The 25,679-nt window shown below is 41.0% G+C and overlaps 1 protein-coding gene across 5 annotated transcripts in view; it reads left to right on the top strand.

Moving 5' to 3' along the window:
* The window catches only part of ap1b1 (adaptor related protein complex 1 subunit beta 1), a 28,881-nt gene extending 5,848 nt beyond the window's left edge, over positions 1-23,033 (top strand). For 2 of the 5 annotated variants that reach the window (XM_026186746.1, XM_026186744.1), the window contains exons 8-24: positions 104-224; positions 327-422; positions 1,716-1,831; positions 2,731-2,896; positions 3,716-3,814; positions 4,454-4,713; positions 5,032-5,236; positions 5,909-5,929; positions 6,152-6,238; positions 6,804-6,833; positions 6,922-7,059; positions 7,152-7,297; positions 7,420-7,549; positions 10,694-10,778; positions 11,323-11,409; positions 11,967-12,121; positions 21,541-23,033. In XM_026186746.1, coding sequence (XP_026042531.1) covers positions 104-224; positions 327-422; positions 1,716-1,831; positions 2,731-2,896; positions 3,716-3,814; positions 4,454-4,713; positions 5,032-5,236; positions 5,909-5,929; positions 6,152-6,238; positions 6,804-6,833; positions 6,922-7,059; positions 7,152-7,297; positions 7,420-7,549; positions 10,694-10,778; positions 11,323-11,409; positions 11,967-12,121; positions 21,541-21,615 — 2,017 coding nt within the window. In that variant the 3' untranslated portion in view covers positions 21,616-23,033. The remainder of the gene's footprint in view (positions 1-103; positions 225-326; positions 423-1,715; positions 1,832-2,730; positions 2,897-3,715; positions 3,815-4,453; positions 4,714-5,031; positions 5,237-5,908; positions 5,930-6,151; positions 6,239-6,803; positions 6,834-6,921; positions 7,060-7,151; positions 7,298-7,419; positions 7,550-10,693; positions 10,779-11,322; positions 11,410-11,966; positions 12,122-21,540) is intronic. The other 3 variants (XM_026186745.1, XM_026186747.1, XM_026186748.1) reach the window with 3 other exon arrangements.
* Positions 23,034-25,679: the final 2,646 nt, after the last annotated feature.

The following is a 25,679-nucleotide window of genomic DNA, read 5'->3' as shown; positions in this document are numbered from 1 at the left end:
GAGAGGGTCTCTTTGCCACGTCTTTAATAAACTGTCATATTTCAGTTAGACTCCTTTTTTTTTTTTACTTTGTAAACAAGCAATGTTTAATGTGTCATTGCAGCCCAGAGATCCTGAAGCACGAAATGAAGGTTTTCTTTGTCAAGTACAATGACCCCATCTACGTCAAACTGGAGAAGCTGGACATTATGATTCGCCTAGCATCTCAAGCCAATATTGCTCAGGTAAGAAACCCACATCTATAATGCAGCATTATCTAAGGATGCTCCCAAGAATAAATCTATTTAATAGAATCCAGTGAGTGACACACATCTGTCCTGCTGTAGGTGCTGGCAGAGTTGAAGGAATATGCCACTGAGGTGGATGTGGACTTTGTGCGTAAAGCGGTCAGAGCCATTGGCCGCTGTGCCATCAAAGTTGAGGTAAGCGAAGGTGATGTCATCAGACGCTTCATTGGTTAAATATTTGTGTTAGCTACATAGTGAATGCCTAGGTTTGTGTGTTCACTTCGCTGGTAGTTGAAGATCACAGTGCTGTAAATAGTTAATCTACTTGCCACCAACCAGTAAGACGGAGTTTCAAACACAAGGTGGTGCTGTCATCATGGCATTGTTATGTGTTAGTTCCTCAGACAAATTGAACTACAGCTTATTAATATTTCCATTTTGGGGAAGTATGAGTATCCAGCACAGGATTCAATAGAACCTGTTACCGTTGACATTTAAAATGTGGTTTCATTGTGAAGTGAAATTAATCTTCAGTAAAACCAATGAAATCATTTTCTGCGCACTACACAGATGTTATCTAGCACTGTGCATCAGGAAATATTCATGACTGTTTAAAAAAAGAAATCCAAAACAAACAAAAAGCAAGTGTTGATGAACCGCTCTGCTGCTTCATGCTGTGCTAGTATGACTTGGTGGAAGTCCTGCTTTAACCACTTGCAGGCTGCAATTTCACCATAGACCCCACACTCTGTATTCTCCTGCTCTCCTCTTTCCTCTATTCTAACCCTTTCTACTCCATTGCTGATTCCACGGCTGTCAACTCGGTTCTGTTAGCACCTCGCACAGAGAGCAAACATCAAATCCTGTGTCAAACTGACTCAACCTTCATGTCAAGGATCATCACTGGTGATGAGAGCTGGGAATCTGGCTGTGACCCAGAGACCGAAGAGCAGTTTTCAGTAGAAGAGCCCACACTGTCACAGCCGGAAGGCAGTGCATCAAGTCCAGAGTAGCATGCCAGCATATTAACATTCATAGAGTTGTACACCATGAATTTGTCTCCTGGGATCCAACTGTCAATGCAAAGTTCTGCTAAAATGACCTGAGGTGTCTGAGGGACAACTTTCAGCAGACACGAGCTGAGCTGTGGTACATAGCATTGCTCATGCAATTGTGCACCCACCAACACAGTGACCACCCACTAACCCTAACCCGAAATAAAATCTTCTTTTAAAAAATGTACTGTTTAGACACAGTGGATGAGATCCAGCATGTTTAGAGTGAGACTTTCAGGGAGTAATACAAAAGTAGCAGGACTGTAGAAAGCGAGGTGTCAAGGCTCAAGGAGATGTCCTTCAAGAGAATCTCATCCACATTAAAATCAAGTACAATTTTTTTTTTTTTTTTTTTTTTTTAACAAGAACACTTACTGAACTACTTAATCTGCACACCAGTCATTTTTTTTCTTTCTCTCTCTCTGTTTGTTAGCAATCAGCCGAGCGCTGTGTCAGCACACTGCTAGACCTCATCCAGACTAAGGTCAACTATGTGGTGCAAGAGGCCATTGTGGTCATCAAGGACATCTTCCGCAAGTACCCTAACAAGTAGGTTTCTTCTTGGACATGTTTGTTTTCACATTTTCCACTTTACTTAAAACTCTCTCTGTGTTTATATGAATAATCCTCACATTTATCAAATGTATGACAAAGACTTATAACCCTTATTTACATATGCTGTTATGCACATGTAGTCACCTCATCATTAATTTCCTCTTGATCTTTAAATAAGCAATGAAAACCTTTTGATCATAAAGACAAAGTGTTTCCCTCTAAAAACCTGCTTGTAGTCGACGGTACTTGATTGTACCTGGCTCAAAGGGTATGTTGGTTTGTCTGGAGTCCAACTTTGGCTGTGGATTCAGGGGAGTACCTACACAGCTGCAAGGCTGTGAGCCTCTAAGGGAGCAGCTTTGCAATGTTTCCAGATCAGCATGCCTTGTGCGTTGAGCGACACGAGTCACTGCCCAGGACAACCTTTGGATTTTCTATTAATTAGGCATTTGTGCTGTAGCATTTTTTTTAATGAAAGCAATATGTAAATGGACTAAATTATTATCAAGCATTTTATGCAGATCAGAAATTCACCAACCACTGCAGAAAACTTCATAGTTTGGCATGTTGCCTGCGAAAGACAAGGAAACAGAGCTAAAAGGAGAGTGAATAATACATTTACATTTGTCAGGGTGCCAGAAAACACGACTCCAAAGCAGTGTTAATGTTGTTCTATGTCTGCTGGATATGAAAGTAGGCAGTTATTTGCTACCACGTATTACAAGCCAGACATGTGGTTGTTTGATCAGATTTTATTATAGTTATTTTGGTCAATCTCGGCAACAAACAGATGAATGCTGTTCTAAGAAAATAACTGCAATTTGCATTTTGTCAGTCTTGCGTTTAAGTGTCTCTGAATCTGATGCACTGATGCTTTGTGTCACTGTTTGCAGGTACGAGAGTGTGATTGCCACTCTGTGTGAAAATCTGGACTCTCTGGATGAGCCGGAGGCGCGTGCCGCCATGATCTGGATTGTAGGAGAGTACGCTGAGCGCATCGACAATGCTGATGAGCTGCTGGAGAGCTTTTTGGAGGGTTTCCACGATGAAAGCACTCAGGTGTATTTAGGAGGGTGTGGGGAGGTTGTTATTTGAAAAAGTCAATATTTAATGGAAGCTGCAGTAATAATTTGCCATCAGTGCTGGGAGTAACAGATGCGTCCTTTCAAGCAGGAAATCATTAAAACCACTGGTTAGCTGTAGCAAAGGATGAGAAAGCATAAACCATTTTGAAAGTACCAGAGACCTTTTTTTCTTTTTAGTGAGCTTGCTCAATGATTAAAATAAGAAAAAATAAAGAAACAGTGGAACAAAATTTCTTGTGACCTAACCGTGATTAATGAGAAGGCTTTACAATATTTCAGTGTGTCACTTCTTATATGTGGCTCAGGGGCGTATTTGTTGAAACGCCAGCCTTTACTCTGAAGATCTTTCTGCCACAGCTCACTGTCGGATTACACAGCTTTGCTTGGTGTTAGACTCTCCCTAAGTAATTGATTGATTCCCATATTATTGCCTTGGAAATATATTCCATTTTTATTATTGACTGATGAAGGAAAAAGGACACGTTAAGCGCACTTACTCATTGTGTATTCTGTGAACATTACGCAGACCTAACACAAGGGACTGTATTGTCTGAGCTAACCAGTCAGATATTAAACAATTTGTTTTTTGTGCTGTGCAGTGCATGTGTAAAATAGTCTTAAACTATTTACTGCTAGAAAGGTGTGTCATTTATGTAAAACATGTTAAAACCTCACTGCGTGTCTTAAACTGTCGCACAGTGTTAAGGTACATCTTAATGATCATTTATTCACTTGCTTTTAAAAGCAGTGCGTGAGCATTTGTAACACATTTGGTGTTCTCACTGGCCTCTAGGTGCAGTTGCAGCTCCTGACTGCAATCGTCAAATTGTTCCTGAAAAAGCCAACGGAGACCCAAGAGCTGGTGCAGCAGGTGCTAAGCCTAGCCACACAGGTGAGGGGGGGCGGGGGAATAAGCAGTCTACGTCATACATGCTATTTTTCCTGTCAGCGCATCCTTTATTGTCTGCTTTTTGAACTTTGTTGCTTATTTCTTTTTTCTTTTAGTTGTGTCATTTAAACGTTATTAAAAGGGGCTTCCTATTTCTGTTCCAAAATCCAGACCTTTTATAATCCTCTCACAGATTTACATTTATTCATTTATTTTTATTTTTCCAGTACTTGTGTATACTATTGGCAAACATGCAAAAAAGAAAATGGTAATTTCACCCCTAAGTCCAATTTTTATGCACACAAACATTTTTTTTTTCTTGTAAAAGGCTAGCAGAAAGCAGCAATGTAGAGACGATGTGCCTCGCAACTTCAAAGAATGAATATATTGGCTATTCACTGAAGTAACTTTTAAGCTTACTTGATTTTCTTAGAACCCTGGGAACTTTGTGCTTTTCTATGCTGAGAAAAAAAGTACAGTGTCAGATTGCCTCATACATTATCCAAATCTTACCACTACCCTAAGGCAAACTCCGTTTTTGATATCTTTGTATAACTTCTGGGCCAAGACAGAGTCGAACATTAAGTATTTATTAAACATACAACATAAAGACATTCCTTATGACTCATCCCTTTTTCACAGGACTCTGATAACCCAGATCTAAGAGACCGAGGCTACATCTACTGGCGTCTGCTCTCCACAGACCCTGTGGCTGCCAAAGAGGTGGTTCTGGCTGAGAAGCCGCTGATCTCTGAGGAGACAGATCTGATTGAGCCTACACTGCTGGAGGAACTTATCTGCCACATTGGTACTCTGGCCTCTGTCTACCACAAGCCTCCCAGTGCCTTTGTTGAGGGCAGCCGCGGAGTTCAGCACAAGAGACTCCCTGGCAGTACTGAATCGTGAGTCATAGACTTTAATTACTTTGACACTGCAGGCAGAGGGCTTAGTTTACTTGAGTGGAACTGCCCTCTTAACTATGGTGTTTTGCTTTCAAGAAAATCTGCTGAGTATAACTTGCATATAGTGCCAAGCTGTGGAGCATTTCTTTGTTTGTTCCTTCTTTCGGATGTAATTCATTACATCCATCTACCATTATTCATATGAACTCGATTGAGTTTTATCAGGAGTTTAATGACAAATTAGGGGCTTCATAATAACCAAAGTTGTCATAATGCATATGGCTTAAACATCATTCCCCCCCCCCTTGCTTTTACCAGTGGGGAGAGTGAGAGCCCTGACACAGCTTCTGCTGCTGCAGTTTCTGATGCCCCTCCGGCTGTCATCCCATCCCAGGGAGACCTGCTGGGAGATCTTCTCAATCTCGACCTGACACCTCCCACCACCACTGGACCACCACCACCAGCCTCTAGTGGCATGCAAATGGGTGCTATGGACCTTCTTGGAGGAGGACTTGACAGCCTGGTATGTCTTCTGAACATGATTATTTAAGTGAAATTGAAAGGCTGTTTATTTCACCCAGAGGTTTAACATTAAAGACGCCCAGTAACGATAACAGGGGGCCAAGCAGCCATGTAACATGCATACAAGCCGCTTCTGGTAAACAATTGAAGTGAATGTTGGTGCACTAAATGGAGAAGTGTTGACTGATTCTTTCCACAAAGTTTTATGGCTGTGCCTCAACTGTAACCAGTAGGTTGCAGCTGAAGATCCATTTATGCGAAAAACAGGGAATCACTTTGATAAAGTCAAGTTTATCAATGCTCATGGCTACTTTTGACATACTGGATTTTAAGAAGTTTCAAAACATTTTTACAGGCCATTTTTTTCCAATTGGGACAGATCCAGGCACATTCAGATTTTTCAAAATCTCAGTGTTTGATATATTGCCACCAGACTTGATGTATGGACTCTCCATGTCATCTGAAAGTTGTCTGACCACTGATAGAACAACACATTAATAACAGGGGGGAAAAATTGACATGATGAGCTCAAGTTGCCATGGCGACTGCTTGGCCTCCCCCTCATCACTGCTTGCAGCTATTGTATCCTTGTATTGTGTCCTTTTCTACCTTTTGGTGCCTTTTTTCTTTTGACTCTTGTATTTATTCCCTTTGTTCAATGCTGCACCTGCAGATGGGGGATGAGTCTGAGCCGGTAACTACGTGGAAGGGGAGGGCTTAACATTTATAAACCATATCAGGCCATTATAGAATATAAAAACAGTTTTATTATGTTGTTGTTTTGTTTTGTTTTGAGAATGTACCTAAATCTCTTCATTCATCATTATCATCTTTATTGTCCTGATATATGTCGTAAACATGATGTCAAATCCTTAAGTCCATCTCTGGGCTCTGTGATGTCTCATCTTTCAATCAGCCGCCCATTCCCCTGCGGATGGACACTCCTCAGTCACCTCAGCTCCCACATCAATCCCCATCGCCCCCAGATTACAGCCCCACTGAGGTTGGTCCAGGGGACCGTGCTGGACCACTAAAGGCCAGCACCAGTCTTGAACCCTTCTCTTGTCCCCTGTTGTGCCACCGTGTCCCCTCTGAATAGTCATCCCACAGTGATATTAGTCTGTTTGCACTTTGCACTGTCAGTCCCCCCCCCCACCCCCCACCCACACTCCCTGTAGGTGAGATTTTAATGACTCACACCTGTGTTTTTGGTCAAATTTCTTTCCGTGCACAGTAGTTTAGCTTTGTCACAGTGTGAAGTCGCAATGACAGTACACCTATTTATTGAGCAGCAGTTTAACAAAAAGCTCTTGGATTTCAACAACCAGTAGGCAGAACTTGTGGATGGTAAAAAGTGAAGTACATAAAAGGAGTCTTACTGTTCTTTTATCTCCTTTTTGCTGTTACTTGATATAATGATATAAACCCCATAGCTGTCATCATTCACTGAAAGACATTTTAGACTTCCACCCCCCACCCCTCAATCCACCTCTTTAAACTTGTCAGAAAATAATTTAATACTGCACTAAATAACTTCAATTACTTCTGTGCTTTTTCATTCTGCTCAGCTTGGAGGAGACCTTGGTGGAAGTCCTGCTGTAAGTCATTTTTCAGAATTGTTGTTGGCCTTTGATTGCTCAGTACAAAGTGACATTGAATGTGAACATGTTGCTGTGTAACCCACAGATTGGGGCTGGTTTTGGTGCTCCCCCAGCTGCAATGCCAGCCTCTTTCAGTGCCCCTGTCAGCGGCGGTCTGGATGACCTGTTTGATCTCGGAGGGGGAGTTGGTATGCCTATGGGAGCCTACAGCGCCCCCAAAACTGTAAGTTTATATAAGCTGGGGAAAGATAAAAAAAAAAAACAAAAAAAACAGAAGAGATCCTTCAGAAAATAAATGATCTTGTCTCTGTTAAGGTTTGGCTTCCAGCTTTGAAGGCCAAGGGCTTGGAGATATCAGGCACTTTCGCCCGCCGTTCTGGGGTCATCCAAATGGAGATGACCCTCACCAATAAAGCTATGAGTGTCATGACTGATTTTGCTATACAGTTTAACAGAAACAGGTAAGACCAGCTAATAATCCGTACAGGGTTTTCACAAGATTGAAGCTTGATACGATAGACCTTGAGCAAACCCTGCAATGGATGCTCATGTTTGCCTTTTTCTCTTCTTTGTCTCGCTTAAGCTTTGGTCTCGCTCCAGCTGGTCCACTGCAGGTTCTAACTCCTCTCAGCCCAAACCAGAGTATTGAAGTGACTCTTCCCCTCAATACTGTGGGACCTGTCATGAAGATGGAGCCTCTTAACAACTTGCAGGTATAACCTTCACTTGTGTTCATTTCCCCTGAATTATTTATGACATTGCTACTTTTTGTTTTGCTTGAAATGACAGTGTTATTCTGTCCTTGCTTCTGTATTCGTTTTCCATGAATCCAAACTTGGCTGAACTTTTCAGCGTCACAGTGTGGCAGTAACATAAGCTATCAAACACATGACTGGTGTCGAGAACAAATCGGAATAAGTGGTTACATATTTCCACTGTTTTTGAATTTTCAACACTTTATCGTCCTGAAATTTGACTTTATATTATGACACCCATTGCATAGATTCAGTAAGTTTAAATGGATTTGGCATGGTTATTTAAGGTTTTTCATAATTAAACAGAAACATTACTCGGCTTAATCTGTCAAATTCTAAATTAAAGTTCACAAAATTTTAACTTATGAATCATTTAACCTGATATATCCAGTGGACTTCACATTGTCTTTTGAGGCACTGACCCGAAGATATGACCATATGTTCTAACTGATTAGTCAAGTTATACTGCTGAATTCCCACACTGTAAACTGTAATGTGATTAAAGCATAAAACAGACTTCAGAGCCATAATGATTTGTTGAAAATGTTAAAAAAAAAAAAAAAAAACGGCAGAGCCTGTCTGTTTCTTGATTAGGGCGGCTCTTTTAACTGGCCAGCATGGTGTATGGGTGCTGTGTGCAGCTGGAGAGGGAAGATAAGAGCGCCTTAGGGGGCGATGGAGGTGGGATTGGTCATTAGCGGTCTCACAGCACATGGCTCTTTTGTTTCTCCTGGCCTCAGTAGCCTTGCTAACCTTTCTGCGGTGCTGCCTCACGGCCCCGCTTTGATGGTTACTGTTGTGGGTTTGACATCTCCTGAGATATGTGTTGTATTTTGTTGTGATGAAGGTGTCACATAATATTCTGAGTGCTCTTTTAACTATTTACGTGTCGAAGCAGTTTGTTTCTTACACTCGTACGCTGGCAACATCTGGACACAGCAGTTAACTGAGTCTCATCCAAATAATAATAATGCTGCAGTGGAGACTTTACCTGAAAAATGGCAAGCTACTCCTGCGTCTTTTTGTCCATAAAAGGGGACTTTACAGAGCTGGAAACTATTGTGCTGCCAGTAGATTAACTTGAAGGCCGTGTAATGTAATAATGTGTCAGATACTATTAGACTGGAAGTTTGTTTTTTCTTTATTTCATTTCTCTACAGTAGATGTCAGACCCCCTCATCTTGGGCATCTAACCCTTTTTAATAGACCGCTAGATCAGAATGGAGCTTTGTGGTCTTTTTTTTTTTTTTTTTTTTTTGTGCTGTCCTGTGTTGCACTCAGGAATAAGATGCCCTGTAATGAATAATTCATGAGCCATTCTTCTGCCATGCTCTGTTTGAACTCGCTGTTCTTCTTTCAGCACCTCTTTGTTCAACAGCCCGATCAGTATCACTGGCTGACGCTTGTTACTTCGTGTGCTCGCTTTCAACCACAAGTCGCTAGAGTGTTTCTGTGTCCTGTAGTTTTTCCTTGCATAGACTATGAATTGTCTGTTTAAAGCCTGTGGCCAACACATTTTTTTTTTTTTTATAATTTTATATGTGGTTGTTGTTTTGGACAGTTTTCAGATTTTATTTTTAACACTGTCTTCTGTTGTGATCTTTCTCATTTTCATGTTTATTTATATCTTGTTGTAAATCATATTTCAAGGCGGTTTGTAGACTGTTAATTTGATTATATTTAGATTTTTGGTGATAAGGTGAGGGGCCAGTTATGAACACGACTTGACTTTTAGTAATGATGTTATAAAGTGGAGTCCAAAAGTTGTTTTTTTTTTTTCTTGTATTTCTATGTCCACCTGCCAGTAGTGGGAGTTTGGTGCTTTAGGAAATGTTCAGGTGGATGTGATGTGCTCATTAAAAGTTGAATCAAGTACATAAACTAGCAAATATTCCTTGGTTGCTATAAAAATAGCTCCTTTTCAAGTTTCCAGGCTTGTAGCATTGTGATAGTGAGAAATGTGCCTTCAGAACTAAGTGAAAGTGTCAGAAGTCAATTTGTTATTCTGAGAGATGAGAGGATTTCTCTGTGTCAAGTCATGTCTGAGGGGGTCGTGCATTACACTACTCTAAAACAGGGTGCGGAAACTGGATCAGTTTCATCCAAAGCATGGTGAGACGCAGCGTAAGTGAGCACACCATCACAAGATCAACAAATCAAGTTTTGTTTTTTGTTTTTGTTTTTTTGTTTTTTTTCACTGAGAGGTAGAAAAGCAACTTCAGCACTGATGCAGAATTTCCTGAATAAAGAATAAAAGGCTTGAAAACTTGTGTCAAAACAAGGCTGTCTAGTACTCAGATGTTTTGCAGCTTTAAAACATTTGTCAGGAAGAAAAACAAAATCAAAACACTCGGTTAGCTTAGAAATAGCAGTGGAAGGAAAAAAAATACTATTTGCTATTTACCATTTCCACATTTGTGGCTGTGACAGAGGAGTGTATGTAAAGAGAGAAACCCTGTGGGCTGCATCTGTGTAGTTAAGGATTTGTACTGCTGCAGCCATAACCCACCTTAGATGTTTTCCACAGTGATCTGAAGACCAAGCAACGGTCCCCGTCCTGGACCTTCCTCCTTTGTCATGTTATGTAAACTCCTGAACATTTGCGGGTACTTGAACACTGAGGAAGCGAAGCCTCAGTGTGCTATCAAAAACGACTCTTTGTATCATTGTCAGATCACGCTGGGATAAAATGGTTTATCCGCTTTGAGCAAATGTGTCCATTTCCAAGTGGCTCCAGGGCTGCTGTCATTAAAGTAAAAGGAGGCAAACTAATACGTGGTTATTCTGAAAATTGGAGATGGAGCTTTTCAGTAAAATTGTTAAGCTGGTATTAACATTTTGTAATGAAACATTAAGGATTAAATTTGAATCAAATTCTTAATAGGAGCAGTGGCCTCAGACTGTTGGGCTCCACCGTGTTAATACCTCCGTATTTGTGTTTTTGAATGCACAAGTTATCGTAACAACTTTAGCTGGTTATTTAGTAAACAGTGCACATAAGCAGTAATGGCCATCCTTGGAGGGCACTTGGAATGTAATTACTCATGTAATGCTTCATGCTTGTCCTCCCTTCCCCCTCTTTCGATGTAATCACTCTTGCAGGTGGCTGTTAAGAACAACATTGACGTATTCTACTTCAGCTGCCAGTACCCCATCAGCATGCTGTTTGTAGAGGACGGGAAGATGGGTGAGTGTTCCTTGGCAAAATCTCTTCACTTAAAAAGGCCGAAGCCCATCTGACGTCAGTGATAGACACGTACGTTAGTGTTTGAGTGAAGGTGACTGTTCGGCGCATGTGAAGCAGTCAGTGACGTAGATGTATGCAAGTGTCCAGCTGCTTGAACTCACTCACATCTCGGGGCTGCACAGCTAGTACTCCTCGATTGCACACCAGTGATATTTTCTGCCTCTTTTTTTCACGTTTTGTTTCTTGATGTCATTTGATTTATTCTGTGAAAACGTGTTGGCATTTCTCCCTGTGGAGCTTTCTGATGGGGCTAGCAGCAGGACTGCAGCCAGAGGCTGAGATTTAATGCTCCAGAGCCTGAACAACAACAGGAAGTCTTGTGCTAAGCTGCTCACTCATTACTTGGACTTTTTGTTTTTTTTTCCCCTCTTTAATGCAGTATGTACATTTTCCTTTACGAAAAAATCGACTATGCTTTCAGATGTGCATTTGATTGTGTGCTCTGACAATGCACTCATCACTAATTATATCTCCTCCTCCACAGAGCGGCAAGTTTTTCTTGCTACATGGAAAGACATTCCTAATGACAGTGAGGCCCAGTTTCAGATCAAAGACTGTCATCTCAGCTCAGGTAAGAAGGATGGTTGGAGAATTGAGAGTGCACTTGCTTAAAAAAAAAAATCCTATCCAGACATATTCAGTAGCTTCTGTAGCCAGCACAGTCCACAGCTCAGAATCAGATCCTCGGTAATGAAGCAAATTGTATTTGATGGGAACTCATCAGCTGCAGTCCCTATTTATGTGTGATAATTTAGTTTTACACAAGTGTGAGAGCAGCTGAACTGGAGAAGAATTCCTAATGATGGCCTAATGGAGATTTTCCCCCCCAAAGATTAAATTTCATCCTGATGAACATAGAGAGAGCATTTCATGTCCTGCTTGGGCACAAGAGTGAGACGATGGCTGAGGGGAAAATTCTAAATGAGTGGCTGCGTCTCTGTTGCACTGACAGCCTGGAGTGAAATTTTAAGAAATGGAAATAAAAGAAATCCGTAATGATTTGGTGCGTTTTAATAATGGTTTTAGTCGCTGATCGTGGCAGAAGTCAGTGAGTAACTCCATATTAAGTAATTGCTAAACTAGATTAAACCTGCAATTTAAGAGTGTTTCATTATGCTTCCTCTACAGATGCAGCCTCTAACAAACTGCAGGGTAGCAACATCTTCACCATAGCCAAGCGCACAGTGGACGGTCAGGACATGCTGTATCAGTCCATGAAGCTCACCAATGGCATCTGGGTGCTGACTGAGATGAGGGTGCAGGCAGGAAACCCAGTCTACACAGTGAGTACTGCTGCCCTGCTGCCTGTGCTGTGGTACTTACTCATGACCAGGAATATGGCTCCTTTCAATATTTTGATGTTGACAGTAAATTATCACAACTACAGCATATTCATGGGCATTTTTTTCTGCTAAAGATGGTCCTTGTAACCTGTTCTGGGATAACATAATAATAATAATAATAATAATGATAATAATAATACATTTTATTTATAGGCGCCTTTCAGACCCTCAAGGTCACCTTACAGTAGCACGTAAACAATACCATAAAAAACATAAGAAAAATGTGTATATATATATATAGCAAACATGGTAGATAGAATCTAGACATAAACAGTCATAAAAGTCTAAAAGCAAATATAAAAACTGAGCAAGTTAAAAATGGCCTAAGACAGATCAGGTGTATGCAATTCTAAACAGATGGGTTTTGAGTAGTGATTTAAAAGTGGTGAGATGGTGTGTGTGGTCCGTAGAGCAAGTGGAAGTGCATTCCAAAGTCTCGGGGCAGAACAACTAAAGGCTCTGAGTCCCATGGTAGTCAGGCGAACAGGTGGAACAGACAGAAGGGAAACTGAAGAAGAGTGGAGTGTACGAAGGGGTGAGTATGTATGGAGAAGATCGGATAGATATGGAGGAGTAAAGTCATGAAGCTCCTCAGAGACAAATTGACATGGAGGTGAACTGGGAGCCAATGGAGCTGTTTAAGAACAGGCGTTATATGTTCAGTGGATCTAGTTCTGGGAATAATACGAGCAGCTGTATTTTGAACCAACTGCAGTTTATGGAGGGATTTATGAGGTAAACCATAGAGAAGAGAATTACAGTAATCCAGACGAGATGTGACAAGAGCATTGACAAATATGGCGGTACTGTGTGGTGTGAGTGAGGGACGAAGGCGGTTAATATTACGGAGAAGAAAGTAGGAAGACTGAGTGATATTATTTATATGTGCTGTGAAGGACAGAGTGCTATCGAGAATGACACCAAGACTCTTAACCTGAGGGGAGGGTGTGACAACAGAGTTATCAGTGGATAACGAAAGACTGGTTGGAACTGTAGTCAGTTTTGATCTGGTGCCTATTAAAATGAATTCTGTTTTATTGCCATTAAGTTTAAGAAAGTTGTGAGAAAACCAGACCTTGATTTCACTTAAACAGTCAGAAATGGATGTGGGTGGGAGAGTAGCTGTGGGTTTGGAGGATAGGTAGAGCTGGGTGTCATCTGCAAGCAGTGAAACTGGATGTTATGCTTCCTAAAAATATTACCTAGGGGTAGGAGATGGATGATAAAAAGTAAAGGACCCAGGACAGAGCCTTGGGGTACGCCGGAATTAACTGGAGTAGATACTGATCTGTGAGGGAGTAATTGAACAAACTGTGAGCGGCCAGAGGGATAAGAAGTAAACCAGGCGAGTACTGTACCATTGATGCCAATAGATGCTAATCTGTGAAGGAGGATGCAGTGGGAGATGGTATCGAAAGCTGCTGTAAGGTCAAGGAGAATGAGGATGGATATAAGTCCAGAATCAGCTGCAAGCAAAAGATCATTGGTGATTTTTACTAGGGCTGTTTCTGTACTGTGACATGAACGGAAGCCGGACTGAAACTGTTCGTACCAGTTATTTCCAATGAGATGATGATGAACCTGTGCAGCCACTATCTTTTCAAGAATTTTTTTCTAGGAAAGGGAGATTTGAAATTGGCCTGAAATTATTTAGATTGGAGGGATCTGAACCATTCTTTTTCAGTATTGGAGTTATTATTGCAGTTTTAAGAGAAGAAGGAACAGAACCAGATATAAGAGAGGAGTGTACGATATTAGCAATCAGTGGGGCAAGAGACGGGAATGAGAGTTTAACAAGATTTGTTGGCAATGGATCAAGTTTACATGGTGATAACTTTAAGTTAGTAATTATGGAAGATAGCTGAGTTATTGTGGGAAGTTCAAAATTGGATAGAGAGGATGACAGTTGAGAAGGACAAAAAATGCAGATAGAACAATTGACCATTTCACAGGACGAGGGCAATTGTTGATGAAGATTCTCAATCTTGGTGTAAAAAAACAAACAAAAACAAAAAAAAGAAAAGAAAAAAATCCATAAATTTGTTGCAAACTGTGGCAGAGCATGTATGTATGGCAAAGGTATCTGGGGGTTTAACAATATTATGCAATATAGAAAACAAAGTGCGAGTGTTTCCTTCAGCAGATTCAATAACAGAGGTGTAGTAAGCAGGTTTAGCATGATGAATAGCTTCTTCATAGTGTTGTATATGACTGAGATACATGTCCTTGTGAATAGTAAGTCCTGTTTTCCTGGAGAGACGTTCTAGGCGGCGTCCAGTAGCTTTAAGTTGGCGAAGTTCAGATGAGTACAATGGCGCAGAGTGAGAGAAAGAAACAGTTCGAGTTGCACCAATTAAAAAATAAAAACATGTAAATTGTATGCTAAATGACCTATTTTACTTTTTTTTATTTATTTTTTTTATTCATACTTGTTGTCACATAATGTTTTTCAAATTTACTTTGGTTCATTTAAAAGAAGCATTTACAGATTTTAAAGAACTGCTTGTTTCATACACAGTAAGGCAGTATTATACAAGCTAATTTGACTAAAAAATAGTCCTATTCCCCAGATATTCTAAGCTTTGTTGGAAATTTGATGGTGCTGTAAATGTCCCATTTTCTAAACAAGCTCTATTATTACATTTATTCACATTAACATTATTGGGCAGCTGTAATTGATGCCCTCCATAATAACTGAAAATTCCCATTTTGTTATGTTTTGAAATATTCATAACTGATGAATCAGACAGACTTGTCTATCAGCCACATCCTGAATTCTCACAGTCATAAATAACGCCGTAAAGAGTGAATCCTCCGATTTGCACTTTTAGCAGAAATTAAAGCCTGGTTAGAAAATTAAATCGGTATGATGGAGTTAAATAATAGTGGGCACTGCATATTACAGATGGAGACAAATGACATTAATATCAGATCTGACCAAGCAGAGATGTGACGGGGATTAATGTGAAGTACTGAGCAGTCGATGTGCACTAGGGACAGGGATTGGATGGCGATGTGTGGTAGTGGGAGAAGTTTGCCTTCGGGCTTCCTGTCAGACAGCTTTTTTGCTTTTTTGCTTTTCTTTTTTTTTTCACTTGTAGTTTGATTTAGGTTAGGCAACAAAACCGCTCGGGCGGGTTCAGGAAAAGATTGGTTTGGGGCAAAATACACCGTTTAAAACTACGTCTGACCGACACGAACCGGTCTGAGGGAAGGAAACTTCTCTGATGTGCGTGGAGGGCTGTGGAAAAACACTGGCTATGACTTACCCGTGGTGACTCATCTGTGTGCGCATACATGTGTTGTTGTGCAGTTGTAGGGTTAATTGTTTGTGTGCTGTGTTGTTGCATGTGTATTGCTTTGTCAGCACGCTGCAGTCGCCACTCTTGATGGATTGTTTTTTGGCTTAGAAATTCTGTATAACTCGCCTAGAACGATGACCTTGGTGTGACTCTCCTCCCTGCTCATCACTCAGTCTGCTTTCAGGTCATGTTTTATGTATAAGGTGGCATTAACTGTCTTTTTGTTTTCTTCTGTCTAGACTAGGCAATTTGTTAGTTGCGTTAAAGTCTCAGAATTTTGAGGTGGTTTTACACCCACCACGGTTAAGCCTCTTTGGTCAGATCACATCCTGATGTGATACAGGACAAAATGTGACTGAAACGGGGAAAGCAGAAGGGGTTTGTTTTCTACCTTGTACCCTCTGATCTCCACATGGTTTCTCGGTGTGACTGTAAGTGCTTTTAACAAACGTATATTCAGCAACGATAGGACCAGACTTTAAAGTAAACCACACGCACAGTATGTATCCTGACGTTCGTCCCTCGGAGCGACTGCCTGCTGCACGGGCCCCGCGCTCTCTTGGCACAGAACATTAAAGCCAAGCTGCCAAAGCCTTTTGTCGGCAGCTATTTTTAGACCTGAAGAAGCAAAGCCGTAACACTGTTTTCTGGGTTCTATTGCACGTCTGAAGATGAGACATGAAACTGTTCTAATTCACTGACATTAGTAGACACGTATGGTGACATGCTTGAGTTTTGCTGCTGCTTACACATGCAGTTTTTAAGGGTTGAACATAGCTGCCCTATTTTCCTCCTATCTTAAAAGTTGATTAGCTTCAGCTCTTCTATGACGCTGTGTCCCAATTCCACATCCCATGCTGCTTCCTGCTCGGTTTTATTCTACGCTTCACTAACAATGGAAAAGTGAGTAAATACTGGAAGCCGTGTGTGTGGAACAGTGTTTTTTACATAGTGGAACAGTGCTAAGAAGTGCTGAAGTGTCCTACACAAGCCTAGGAATGATTATGAGCACTAAAGAAAATCTACCTGCAAATTGGCAGCATTGTAAATGTAGCATTTGAGCTGAGGGTAGCACATTAAGGTGTTAATTCTTTATATGAGCAACATCACAGTCTATTGTGTGTTGTCAAATTGTTTTCAGAGTGTATTTTGCCATCTTGCCATTATGGCAGCTGTGGATTTAGGAAATTGTCTGTCGCTCCCAGATTTCATTAGCCTGGGAATCAGACAAATCTGAGAGCTCATGCTTCATTTTCGCTGGCACAGTGTGTCTCGCCCCCTCACCCGTTCACTCAGATTTCCACTCACTGTTACCAGTAATGGTGGCCTAATTATAGCCATTTTTGATAATGCGAGGTGGCTTTTATTTGATGACCAGCATCTTTGCATGCTGCATCTTGTTTGTTTTTCCATCGCCAAGTCCCGTGTCATACGTTTGGCTGCTCTCAGTGTTGTACATTGGTCCGCTTCCTGCATTTAGGTCCGTGTTTGTTGGCAGTGCAAGTTCAAAACTGAACTGAGATCCCAAACAGGTTTGTACCTGCGTTTCTCATGCGACACCAAGCTGACGTTCTCATTTGACTCTCTCAGTTAGGCTCGTGTACACTTTACCGTATTTACAGTGGCGAATAGGGATGCTGCTCATCTTTTTGACATCACGCATGGTCTTATCTGCCATGTCCTGTCCCCATGGCAACAATGTGACCAGTGTTGTGGGCTGACTTATTTATTTATTTTTTCTTCTACCCACCACTTTAGCTGGTAAATCTGAGGGGTTTTGGTAAATAGAGAAGTCTGCTGAAAACGAAACACGTGAGCAGTTTCTCAACATAAACGTGGATGAAGAGTTTTCTTAAAAATCTCTAATCAGAATTGAATCTCTAATAGAAGGGCTTGTGTATGTCACTTTGATACCATTATGGGTAGCATTATAAATCAATGCAACAGACTGCTGAATTATTTTGGAGATTTTACATGAATATTGCATCTAAAATCAAATTATTTAGATAGAATTTTATTTCAAACATGCAAAAATAACTGAAATAACAAGAGGAAAAAAACTTAAAAATCATCAAGTTTTCATGTGTATATTTATGTCTACAGAATGTGTGTGCTCGAAAAGGAGTAGGATGAAGTTTACACTTTTCCTCTTCCTACCCCCTTATTTCAAATTTCATTGCTTACAAATCCATATCCAGAATTCAATTTTATTTGATCCATACATGTTTAACTATGTACAAGTCTAACACATCAAACATACACAAATAAAACCATTTTCAGCACATAAACCAAAACAGTAACAAACTACATTTTTACATAACAAAAACACAGGGTGATTAGTTTAAGTAGACGTACATTTCAAAGATGAGCTACAGTTTCATTATTTTATTTTTCCAATGCAAAGAACTGCTGGGCACATCTGCACATGCGTTCAGTTCATCTACATCAGAGTGTCAGTGGGGCACGGGCTGCTGGCCTGCTTTTGCTTTGAATGTTTTTGTTTTACTTGTTTCAGACTGTGAATTTGTCAATAAATACTCAGCTCACCGACTCCACTGTTAGAAAAACGGCCTCAGACATTCCCATCTCTCCTGAACCCTCAGTGCAGTCTGGTTTGGGTTTTTATTTTTCATCTCCGGCCTTTTCCCCACACAAACCTGCTACCAGCACACTGATGTAGATTAAATGGGTACATCTTGGAAAACAAAAATCCTCAGACAGTGTTTGTCTTTCTGTGCATTTTTTCCCCCTATTTTCTTTGAGCTCATGAATGGCTTCCACCATGCTGTAACCTTACCTGCTGATTCTGGCCTGTGTGCTATGTTGTATCTGATCATTGTTGTTGATATCTAAAGAGAACCTTTTTTTCTCCTCCGTTTTATTCACACTTATGCAAATATCCAATCTGCTGCTGTTCTGTCTGGGTCTGCCTTCTGTTCTCACTCACAGTCCTCCTCTTACAGCTTTTTGATAAAAATCCATCTATGGAGGATGGATGACATTTGCAGACGTAAGAATTTCCACACATCAATTTGAAATAATCTTCTGCTGAGCTTTTTGAACCTTTGACCAAAACCCCGGCACAACAACTTGGAGTTTAAAGCCCAGTTGTTTTGTTTTTCAGCTCTTTCATATCAAAGTATTTAGACGTGAGCATTTCATACGAATTTCAAACTTAATTGCAACACAACAACAGTTTTACTTTAATGTCGTTGCCTTTGATTGAAGTGGATATGGCACAGTTTGATTAGTGTTCCATGTAAAAATCGTTTTCTTACACTCGCTGGCCAATTCATTAGGTACATCGGTTCAATTATCCATTAATGCGAATATCAATTAGCCAATCACATGACTGCGACTTGACGCATTTAGAAATATAGATGTGGTGAAGACGACCTTCTGAGGTTCAAACTTAGCATCAGAATGAAGAAGAAAGATGATCTGAATGTGGTATGGTTGTTGGTGCCAGACAGGCTGGTTTGAATATTTCAGAAACTGCTGGTCTGCTGGGATTTTCCCACAGAAGCATCTCTGAGATTTGGCTGAAAAATATTCAGTTAGCAACAGTTCTCTGGGCAGAAATACCTTGTTGATGTCGAAGGAGAATTGCCAGACTGTTCGGAGCTGATTAGAGGGCAACAGTAACTCAAATATCCACTCGCTATAACCAAGGTATGCAGAAGAGCATCTCTGAACCTACTATGGATTATAGCAGCAGAAGAGCGCATCAGGTGCCACTCCTGTTCGCTAAGAACAGGAAACTGAGCAGGTTTGCACAGGCTCCTGAAAAATTCCACAATAACTGATGGGGGAAAAATGTTGCCTAGTTTGAGTCTCAATTTCTGCTGCAACATTCAGATGGTAGGAGTCAGAATTTGGTAGAAACAACATGAAAGTGTGGATCCACAGTTCAGGCTGCTGCCGGTGCATTGATGTGGAGGATAGTTTCCCGGCACACGTCGAGTACCAACTGAGCGTTATTTTCAAACGGCCTCCAGAGTCATCAGATCTCAGTGCAGTAGAGCAGCTTTGGGATGTCGTGGGATCGGAGATTTGTGTCACGGATTTGCAGCAACTGTGTGACGCTGCCATGTAAATATGGATCAGAAACTCTGACAAATGTTTCCAACCTTTTGTTGAATGTTACTGTTCTTTTAACAACTGTTGCTAACAATGCATCTAACATTTAAACAGTCTCGGTTATTTTAAATAGTTCAACAGTCCACATGCTTTTTGAAGACAGGGTTTTTATCATACTGTATCAGTCTGTCTTTGCTTTGCCTTATTGCAGTGCTGCTGTGCTTCATCACAGTGTAGTGGCTCCAAGTCTCCTTTATGCAGGTTTTACAGCAGATCTGCATCATTTTCAGACTCATTAATTACTCCAAAAAAAGCACATCCTGCTGGTATTTATGCGGTGTTATGTAAAGCCCGAGACTGTCTTGAAGAGCGATCTCCCCCTCTCACTCAGTCCATCAATAATAGACACAAAGATGTATTTTTCTTCCATTTCCTCATCCGATAAAACAAACATTTTAGCAGCAGGCTCTTGGCTGCAGACTCGAACACTGCAGTTTCTCGCAGTTGCTCTCTAACCAGCGGCTTGTTCACAGTGGCTGGAGCTTCTGCGTTTCTTCACATCTTCCTGATAGGAGCGTCTAAATGTTGCCAGCAGCAGCATGCATTAATAAAGAGCCTTGAGTGTACCAGTGCAGCACTGAAGGAGCTGTGCACTGTTACTGCTTCAGCTGACTGCAGCAAGCATTCCACACTCCATCACCTGCCTTTGATATTAATATTCAGAGTCATAGAAGGGGCCTGGTGTGAAATTCCCATCAGTCACTCATCAAATTCATTACTGATCGTTTTAATTATAATAATGGTGCCAAGTGTCAAAGTGTTTGCTGTGTAGTGTTGGTGCACTGAAGAAAAAACAACGGTGAAATGATAAAATGTTAGAAGCTCGGGTCATCCTGTCCTTTTAGAATAAAGCACACAGATCCATTACTCGTATTCAGGTACAGATTTAAAAGCAAAATGTTAAAATGCAGGACTAATCTGGACACGACACTCCAGGATTTAATTACTTATCTTCGAGTGCCGTTTTGTATTTGTCGCTGGAAACTAGAGTCACCTGGGGTCGGCGCTTATCGTAGGCGTGCTCGCCATGTGACCTTCAGACTATTCCAGCTCCACTCTAGCGGAACAAATGTGATTCTAAGAAATGACAGTGATTAAAGCCAAAAGGCTCGCACTCTGATGATTTGTGAGCGCCGTCAGGGCAAGAAGAATGCAGGTTATTCTCTTCACTATGCCTTTTCGCAGAGACGTGGGGGTTATTAAGGGTTCCACTCGTCTTAGGAGAAAGCGCGGCTGGTTTTCACTGCGCACCAATTAATTAGCAAAACACTTTTTAGATTATTCAGAATCACTGTCTTTTGCAATTATTACACTTTTTTCTTTGTGTGCGTGTGTGTCCGTCCTGCAGCTGCCTTATGCTGCCTGTAAATAGTGTATTTCTGGATCTGAGGAAGTGACATCTGCAGAGTGATTGCAGTAAGATGGGGTGGAGGATGGGGGGGCACTTTGTGAAGCGCCATCTAATCCTAAACCTCCTCCCAGCTGAGACTGACATCAAAGAGAGAAGAAGCCTTCTCTGTTTTCTCCTGAGCGTATATGTTTCTGTGTGTACGTCTGTCTGTGCTTTATAAGGCTGAATGTGGGTGGGGGTAGGAGTGGGTGTCATCTGAGGCCTTTTTCCTTATAAGGTGGAAAATTAGGAATTTAATCTTCTATAAGTATAAAAGATGAGGTCATTTATTCACCATAAATCCAGGAATCTGGAGAAATGTTATGTGAAGTTGCCCGATGAAGATATCAGCTGAACAGCAAAGATTTAAGATCAAACAATAAGTTATCGCCTTTTCTGAGGTGCTTTATATAACCCGCAGCAGGCCTTTAAAAACCTGCTTTTTGTTCATGCGTCAGTCAAAGCACTGCCTGCCAACAGACTGCTTTATAAATCAAATCATGCTCACCCTAACTTGTCTCCCTCAGGTCTCTCTGAAGTGCAGAGCTGCAGAGGTTTCCCAGTGGGTGTTCCAGAGCTACGAGGCGGTGCTGAAGAACTGAACAAACAAGCCCGTGCATCCACCCAGCCGCAGCCCTTGCAGACTACCATCTCTCTCTCATTCTCTCTCGCCTGACCCACGAACCACATCACAGCCTCACGCAGTGCCGGGAGCCGCTTCCCGCTGCGTTCGGTCGGGACACTGCGGTCCTCATGTTACCCAACCATTTCATCAGGATGGTTAATGGGTCTATCGGCCCTTCCTTTCTTGCTTGCTTTCTTCCTTTTTTCCCCTCCAATGCTGCAGAGAGATGTGGTTCACTCTCTTGGCTGCCCTTATCCTGTCCCCATCTTTGTTCACACCACATGCTTCGGTTTCAGGAAATCATCCCACATCCCCTGTTCTCCCCTGTCCGAGCCATCCTTAAACAATCTTTATTCGTTTTTAGGGGTGGGGGGCAGACGGCCGTGAATGTTTCTCTGCATGAGGCTCCTTTATCATTTTCAAGCCCTGCTTTTTTTCTCTCGCTCTCTCTCTCGCTCATATATATATATATTGGAGTCTATTTTTAGCACCTGTGATCAGCAGGTGAATCATCACTTTCACCATATTTATTTAGGGGTTAATTTCAATTAAGATGTCAGACAGGAGAGGCTTTGACTGTATTTTAGCTTCTCTCTGGATCTTAATAGAGCCACATAATTACATCTAAAAAAAAAAACCCATTACACTATTGTTTTTGTCTTTTATAGTTTTCTTTTAGTGTCTGGTTATCAGGGGGCTCGTCGTCTGTCCCCGAAAGCAGAATGTGTGTTTCCGTGTGCATGGAAACTGTGTGTTACTGCGTGTTTAATTTTTCATCAACATCGCAACATTTTATAGACTAGCAGCAGTTGTCCTCGGACTACTCTCTTACTCGGTCATTCCATGGTTAAATTTTTGTTCGTAGTCTTGTTTAGCGCACATGCTGCAAACTGGGAGAGAGGCTCAGGTGGCGAGAGTTTTATAAGTGTCGGCGCTCTCTGCGTCAGCAGCGCCGGCCACCCCGGGCTCTCTGCCACTTTGCTCTCCGTGTATCCACGCTGCAGCTCTCTCGAGGTCCACGCCTTACCTGACATGAAGGCTCAGGTGGAAAATAAAGCAAAACAGCTGATGCCATAGTTTGTAACACTTCTGAGTCACAAGCGCACATGTAGGTAGCAGGCAGCGTTCGCTAAAACAAAGCTGGATCAACATGCGGCGTCTCTGTTTGAGCTGCAGGCTCCGCTGATTAATTGGATTCCTTTTAGCGAGCTGTTACAGACTGTACCGGCTCTACAGGATCAGCACGGAGGCTGTGTATTCTGAGTGTGTGTCTGTGTGTGTGATGCAGCTGATACTTATGACATGCTGTACAAAAAAATCAATGTTTAATCAGATGTTTGTTTTTTCATTGTGTGTACATCATTTGAAGAACCATTAAAAGTCTTGATTAATTCACGTGTGTGTGGTTGTTTTTTTTAGTTTTTTTAAGTAGTTGTATATTGTCACAGATTCCGTTTTAAAAATGCAGATTTTTTTATTCCCTTTCCTGTTGATGCTGAAGTCCCAGTGTTAAAGGATGTGAAACATTATCTCAGTTTTATTTGCGCCCCCCCCCCCCCCGGGGGGGGCTGGAAATCGATGTGCACAGTTTTCACACACACGCCATAATCGTTGATGACCTTTGCGGCATTCAGCGCTTTTCTCTCTGGGCGCCACAGCTCTGCTCTGGTGTTGTTGACCGAACGGTGTCCGCAGCTTTGCACACAGAAGTCAACAGACTCAGTTGTGCTCAGCCTCATTCCAGCAGTGAAATCTGAGGTTTATCCGTCAGAGTGCACCCTCCTTTTCCTGAAAGTCCAACCTGCTTTGGAAAGCTTAAGCAAGATTTCCTCTGCATGATCCAATTGTGGTCACAAGCACTTCTCAGCTCGGATCTCTGATTGCGTGAATCATAAGGTCAACAGAAATCACTAACCAGAGCAAAGTGAAGCTGTGAACAGTGTCAGACTTTCTTCTGCTGCTGTAATGAATGATCCATAATATTGATCCTGTTACTTTACTGTCTTTTAGTAAACGTCTCCTCTCTATGAGAGCACAGTCATTAACTACCAAATCACAAATGTAATTTGTGTTACTAGCAGGGAAGTAATCACAGTATTTTATCTCTTAAATAGATTTTCTGAAGTGTTGGGAGGAGAAATCCCTTCTTTTAAACTCAGTTCTTTTCTTCTTCTTTTTTCTTTTAAATGTATCCAGATCACTTCCACTATTTATGGTCAGTCCAGGAGTGTCACACTCATTTTAATGTCGTGGACTCAGTTTCAGTGAAGCTATTTGCTCTAAACTGTTCACCTTAGTTTGATTGTAAAAAAAAGTTTAAATACATGTTTAATTTCTGAGCTCTCTTAAGAGATAAAGAAGTGCAATTAAAGCAGCAGGTCTTTATTTATTTTTTTCAATGTTATAAAGAAATCTTGCTGTGGAAAATCAAAGCAACTTGCAAGTATGGACTGACTGGGATTACACTGTAAGAAATAGAGGTCTTTATCCTAAAGTTAAAAAAACAAAACAACTGTCACCACCAGAAAATGGTGTTAAAGACGGTGGAAAAGGAACATTTCTGTTATTAAACACTAACACCAACAACCTCCATTCACTTAATGGTTTATCTACTACTCTGGCATATGGGGTTACATCTGTCAGTAAGAAGATTGAAACGGATGAAGAGACCGTTAAAGGTATAAAATGTATGTCCTGCTTTTTAGAACTTTCCACATTTTCCAAAATGTAGCTGAGCTCAACAATGTGGCAGCTGGTTCTTATGTAGCGCTTTTCTACTCTGAGCACTCAGTGCTTCATACAACTTATCTCATTCTCACCCATCCATATAAGTCCTTTCTATCTAGCATTCATACACAGTCATACAGCAGAAAGCAACTTTGGTTGGTATCCTTCCAAGGATATTTGGTATGGAGTAGCCAGCGACCTGCTCCACCTCCTGATCTACAGCCACCCATCATCGGCTCTTATGTGTTCTGAGAGTAATCTCATACATTCGGCTTACTCTTTATCTTGACATTTTCCAGATTTGGCATTTATCACTCGGTGGCAGCACGTCTATAGTCCTCATTTGTGATGTTTGATCATCGATTTTCTGATAAAACATGTTTGGAAAGACAAAAATATCTTTACCACCGTAACAACATACTGTCATTTATTTTAGCTTTAATCTCCTTCTTGTAACACAGTTAAATGTGGATTTATTGAGCTTTTTCTTTGAAATATTCTGTTTAAATAACGTTCTTCCCTAGTGTCCTTTTTTTAAGACATTTGTTCTGTGATATATTTATTTTATTCAGCCAAGTTGTTTTTCATATTTTAGCTGCTGTAACACGGTCAATTTCCAGCTTTCAGGACCAATAAAGCTTTTATTTTATGTTCATTAAAGTAACTCAAATGCTTTCTACATATTTTAGGCTGCCGAGTTGTCAAACATCTCCTTGGCTGATATTTAACCAACTTCAGCATGTGACACTTGCTTTGTTATTTTTAAAGGTCCTTTTTGTAAATACCCTTTCCAAATTTCCACTAAAACTCTCACCATCGGGGGCATTACCAGTGAGTATGCAGAAAAAGCTTCTGTTCTTTTAACTTTTGATATTTCTTTTTAACTACTCCCATTTCCTCAAGAGCCTTCGCCTATTTTCCATATGTCTGTCTTATTAGTACCTTTACACATTTCACCAGTAAAACCCTAGAAATTTTGCTCCAACTGATTTGCATTCAGACATGTGTAAGTAAAAAAAAAAAAAACCCACCAACATTAGGTTTGGAAAACTGGATCTAAAACGCTGTACTTGTTAATAATAAGAACTAATCTGCAGAGGTGTGAACTAAAACATGCAAACTTGAGGTGCAGAGGTGAAACATCTTCAAGCAACTCAAAGAAGTCCAGACGCTTTTCTTTCCAAGCTCCTTAGACTACGATGACCTGGATGAGTGAGAACCTTCACAGACATAAAGCATGCAAACCTTTCACAGAACAGTCTCACACTTCTCTGGAGCTCATCTCAGTTATTCTGAGGAACCATAAACTGAATT

The sequence above is a fragment of the Astatotilapia calliptera genome, chromosome 12 (genome assembly GCF_900246225.1).
Source record: "Astatotilapia calliptera chromosome 12, fAstCal1.2, whole genome shotgun sequence".
Classification (NCBI taxonomy): domain Eukaryota; kingdom Metazoa; phylum Chordata; class Actinopteri; order Cichliformes; family Cichlidae; genus Astatotilapia; species Astatotilapia calliptera.
This window is presented reverse-complemented; position numbering and strand designations above follow the sequence as displayed.